The following is a 6,015-nucleotide window of genomic DNA, read 5'->3' on the forward strand; positions in this document are numbered from 1 at the left end:
TTCTTTTATGTATAGATATTTTTCTTGCAAATGTTAACGACATGGAAACAAGGCATTTATGTTTTATTCATTTATACATGAATACTCACAAAATCATGTATTAAATTATAACCTATATTCAACTAATATAAATGAAATAGATTTAATTTTTTTTGAAATATATCTTTCAGAAAAGAAATGTTTACCTTTGAATTTTTTCAACCTTATTCTTTGCTGAATTTTGTGTCAGTAGAAATTATGTTACATTAAATATATTATTTTAATAATATGATAATAAATTGGTATCAGTTTTTCTTAGAAAATTACTTTCATAAAAAATAAATAATAAAAAAAAAAAAAAAAAAAGTATATCGCAGTTCTAAAATGAATTTTATATTTGATATTTTCCTGTAATTTCTACATTTTTATTTTTAATTTAACTTTTTTGTTTTATTTTTATTACTAAATTTATATTAAATGTAATTTATTTTTATTTATATTTATACTATTTAGTTCTTGTTTACTATATTATTTTTATTTTTTAATATTTGTACTTTACATTATCTAAATGTTATATGATATATTTCCTAAGATAATTTATATTACAAATGTCAACTAATTTATATTTCATTGTAATATAATAATACTACTGCTATATTTCTCCTATATATATATATACATATATATATGGTAATGAGTTCATTTTTTTGTGAAAGTAATTGTAATATTTTATGAGACCTCTGATATATATATTTTTTTTAAATGTTTATATATTTTCTTTTTATATACCTTCAACAAATTTGATAATATATTATTTATATATATCAAATATATTTTATTGATGTATACTTATATTCTTACTATATATTATATGTTTTTAAAAAATAATATATATATAAAATATATAATTACAAAAACAATACTATATTTTTAATTTTTTTTATTTAATATATGTTAGCATTTTATTTAACATAACTTTAATATATCATATGAAAATAAAACTTCACTAAATATAGGTAATTATATTCCTTAGTTTTTTTTATAGAATAATAATTAGAATGAACTTTTTTACCCATGGAAATTTTGAAATCTCATTTTTCTATGATGTTTTATAAAATTTTTAATTCTGATTATTTCTTCTATTTTCGCATAACAAGTTTCATTAATATAAAGAATATAATGTACATGTAGTATTTACTTATAGATGTATTCCTAATAAAATCTAATTAAATTATATATATCTTTTTTCCCATGTATCTTTACGCTATGTTTATTAAGAGCTAATGAAAAATTTTTATTTAAATATTTATATAAAAATTTATTGCTTGAAATTTAATAACACATGTTATTTTTAAATGTATCTTTTACACTGCATAATTTACAATATATATAATAATTTAGTTAGTTATTTACTATTAATTCTACTATTGATATATAATATGTTATTTGTTTCACGCAACACTCTTTTCTTATAATAGCACTAATCTGCATCTTACTATTACTCTGAATTAATTGTTAAAATTATTTCTTTCACTACTTCAAATTATGAATTCGTATATACTAATATATAAAAAATATTAAATTTCAATAAACTAGATAAATGCATATTTTTTATTTCTTGATTAATTCTTTTTTGTCATATATAAATTGGGGATTCAACAAGTATACAAACGTCTAATTTATCATTTTCTACTTTCTTATCAAATACAATCATATATTTATTTTAAATAATATTTTTTTTTATATAGAACTTATATCAATTTTATATGCTTTTTTATATTAAAATACATTGTTATAGTATATACTATGATTTTCAATAATTTATTTAGGTGTTCTAGTTTCTGTTTGTTTTTTCGTTTTAAAAAGGAAAATATATATATAAAATATTTTTTGGAAAATAATAATAACACTAACACAATTAATTTATGTTTGATTTTAGTAAAAGGAATTTTATGAAGGATGATAATATACATTTAAATGTCTTCTCTGTAAATTTAAATTTTTATGCATAAACCCATATTCCTCTAATTCATGTGTATCCTCACCATCCAAATTATTTCCAAGTAACGTTTTTCTTCGTAATTGAGTTCTTATACAAGATAATAGTGGAGTAAACTATTATACAAATAATATATATATATATATATAATAAATATTCAATAATAAAGGTTTTTATTTTTTTTTTTATTGAAGAAAAATATATATTAAAATTATTATAATATTTATAAATGTTATTAAAAATTACCTTATATATCATGAAGGAAATGAACAAAATTCCTACAACAGGAAAAAAAATCGACATGAAAATTTGAGATGAATTGAAGGTAGAAGGATCATTCGTACTTCCTAATCCATCAGATGAACGATAATTAGATCCACCTGAATCTTCTAATTTTAAGGACACTTCTTTTAATTCACAAGTTAAATCTTCTAATTTTTTAGAAAGGCAACCAGTAACATGTTTTCTAAGTTCAGCACAATATGATAGTGATCTATCTAATTCACATTCACTATAAACATTGTTATACGTACTAACAGCTTCTTGAAGGTATTCTTGAAATTCATTACTACAAACATTATTTTTAGCTCTAAGAGTTTGTTTAATCGTCTCATGATCTTCACAATAATCATGGACAATCTTCATTCTTTTAAAGTTCTCCTTATCAGTATCACTAAAAAAAATACAGTTGCATTTATTATTCGAAGAAGTATTTCTAAAGCCATCACTTAGTATTTTAATAACATTCAAAAATGAAATTTTGTTATTAAAAACACTTGAGAGTTTGTCTCCTATCCAATAGTACAAATTATAGCACTGTTCATTACATTTTTCACCTTTATCAGAAAAAATCACGAAACAAAAAGCCTTCAGAATTTTATCATAAACAGTTTTATTTTTATCATAGTCAATTAATTGAGGCTTTACATTTTTAGCTTTATCTTCTGAAAAACAATAATCAAGAGATAACGAATCGAATTTTCTATAATAACGTTGCGAAGGTAATACTTCCAAAAAACTCCCCATAATATTAAAAAGAAAAATATAAAATTACAAATAATGAGCAAATTTTATTTCTCAATGTTATAGTACTAATGCACATTATAGAAAAAAGTGTACTCTAAAGAATATATATAAATAAGAATTATAATAAGATATCAACCTCCGATATACAAAACATCCTTAAAGTTATTTTCACTGTTGGAATATTCCAATCAAAAGAGTAAAAAAATATTTTAAAAATATATTTATCTACATATTAAATCAAAAAATACGTAAAAAATATGTATTTTGCATATATTTTATTAAAGAACTTTAAATATGGATAGTTATTATTTAATATTAAAAAATTTTAAATTTTACGTGGAGAATAAATTATAATAATATAATTATTTTATGTAAATGTAACATTTACAATTATAACATAACAAGCACATACAGAAATATAATAAAATAAAAACAAGGACTAATATTATTTTAAATTTTTATCATTATATCTATATTATATATTTACAGATCATCCATGTGCCATTACCCAACATATTAATGTATATATATTATTTTATATATATGTGCATATAATTATATCAATTATTATTTTAAAATATATATAAATAATGAAACTATTTATACTATATAATTATTACAGATGCTTCCTAAATATTCATCTATTTATATAAAAGTATATACTTATATCATCTAAATACATTCTCTGACTTTTTTAATTACTTATAGTATCAATGTAAATATTAAAAATATATAATAGATTATAACAATTTTTTATTATGTTCTTATGTAAAATCCATTATATTAAATATTATTAAAACACGTAATAGTCTGATATGCAGATAATTACTTCAAAAGCATAATATTAGTATATCTTTTTTACAGTTATGTAAAAATTGTTATTTCTCTGATCTATAGTACGTATTGTTAATATCTCCTTATTTTATATTATAGATATTATCTACGTTTATAATATGTAACGTTCAATTATTATTTTTCGTTTTTTAATTTTTAATCAATTATTTTAATATTTAAGTGTTCATATTGTTACTTGTTTTAATACTTAAATATTAATTTTTTGATAAAAATAGAATAAAGCTTAGAAGTAATACAATTGTAATAACTCTTATCATTTTCATGAAAATATTATGTGACTATATGTAATTTATTGTTTATATATGTATTTATTTGTATTAAAATATAATTTTTTCATTATTATGTAATATTTGAAAAAATGAATATACATTATTTAACGTAAAATATGGATAAAATAAATTTTCTATAGTTCGTATTTTTCACAACAAATCATATAGTATAACAAATTCCTTAAATATATTATTATTAAAAAATTATAATCCATTTATTGCTTCCTTTCATTAGGAAGAGTTCATATTAGTGTTTTTTGACATCATTAAATTTATAGAATTTTTAATATAGATTATTATATAGTTTTTTATATTCTTTATCATATTACGAAAAAAGGAATACTACACTAACTTTAACTATAACATGTATTGAATTGAATATATTACTTTTTGAAAATATTAACATCACTTTATTTATTAGTTTTACATTTTATATTTATATTTTTTATATAAATATTACAATATGTAGACAGTGCGTTCATATTTTATCATTAAAATCATTAGTTATCCCTAATTTTAATATTTTTAAATATATCATTACAAATCCATTTTATTATTGTGTACCCGTATTATGCTTTATTTAGCACATATAATTATTTTTTATTCTTTTCATTAAACATTTCTACATATGTATACTTATTGAATACTCTCAGCTGTTATAATTTTACTTGTGCTTTTTATTATTTTTAATCTATAATTTTAAAAAAGCATAAATCATTGCTACATAAATTTAAGTATTCTTAAGAATGCTCATTTAGTAAAAACTTTATTTTCTTTAAAAAAAATAATGATTATTAGCTAACAATATTACGGATTTAATTTCATATATAGAAATAAAAATAACCTAAATATTAATATCATTTCAGTAAAAAATTTCATTTATTAAACACTTATTTAACAGGAGCTTTATTTTATAAAATGCTTACATTTTTTTTTTTTTTATTTGTCTTAAGAGTCCCATACTCTTTGAGATATTTAACATTAATTACAGTCTTATAATTATATATAACTTTTTTCTTCCTATTTAATTCAATACATAATGTATGATATAATTTCTGAATTTATTGAAAATGTATGCAAATTTTCATATACATCTTAAAATTATTCTTAAAACTTTGTTATATTTATTACCTCTAAAAAACATATGGTTTATATAATAATATATGTAGCAAAACGTACAGTACATGAGTTTTTAATATTACAATTTTATACTGTTTTTTCTTATAAAATGTACAAAAAAAAAGTAAATAAATTTTATATTATCTTTATTTAAAACAAATATTTGGTATTTTAACAATAATATAAAATTTTAATTATTACTTTCTTATAATAACATAGATATTACGTGATAAATACATTCTTTTTTAATTTATAATTTATACATAATAGATAACTCATTTTAGTATACACATATATATATATATATATATATATTTTTAATCTTTTTATAAAATTTCATTCGTTAATGCTTTCAGAATAAGAGCAAATCGTTAAAAAATATGACACATATAAATGAACATTCACAATTTTCAGTGTATATTTTTATTTATAACATAGTCCAAATTACATTTATATTATAACTTTTTTAATATTTTAAGAAATCACATAAAATCGAATATTAAATGTTTATTTAAATTCAATACATATTTTCGACAGAATATTTATTTATAATTCTTTTAATAATTTTATATTTATTTAATTTTCTATAATAATTACGAATGCTACATAAAAATAAAACGGTTTCTTGTATTATTAATAGACTTAATATTTTAATAAAAGTTTGATTAGTATATTGCTATGAATTATTTTTAAATAAAAAAATTCACAGGAGATAATCTTTTTTATTGCATTATGCGTAAATAATAAAGTTAATAAAATTATTTTATA

General features: G+C 18.1%; 1 protein-coding gene across 1 annotated transcript; it reads right to left on the reverse strand.

The window, feature by feature from the left end:
- Positions 1 to 1,929: 1,929 nt before the first annotated feature.
- PmUG01_00029200 (PIR protein) lies at positions 1,930 to 3,004 on the reverse strand (the record flags this gene model as incomplete). Its single annotated transcript, XM_029004244.1, has 2 exons — positions 1,930 to 2,094; positions 2,225 to 3,004. The coding sequence occupies 2 exons, from the start codon at positions 3,002 to 3,004 to the stop codon at positions 1,930 to 1,932; spliced, it is 945 nt and encodes a 314-aa protein (XP_028858874.1).
- Positions 3,005 to 6,015: the final 3,011 nt, after the last annotated feature.

This window comes from Plasmodium malariae, assembly GCF_900090045.1.
Source record: "Plasmodium malariae genome assembly, contig: PmUG01_00_13, whole genome shotgun sequence".
NCBI classification, from domain to species: Eukaryota; Apicomplexa; class Aconoidasida; order Haemosporida; family Plasmodiidae; genus Plasmodium; species Plasmodium malariae.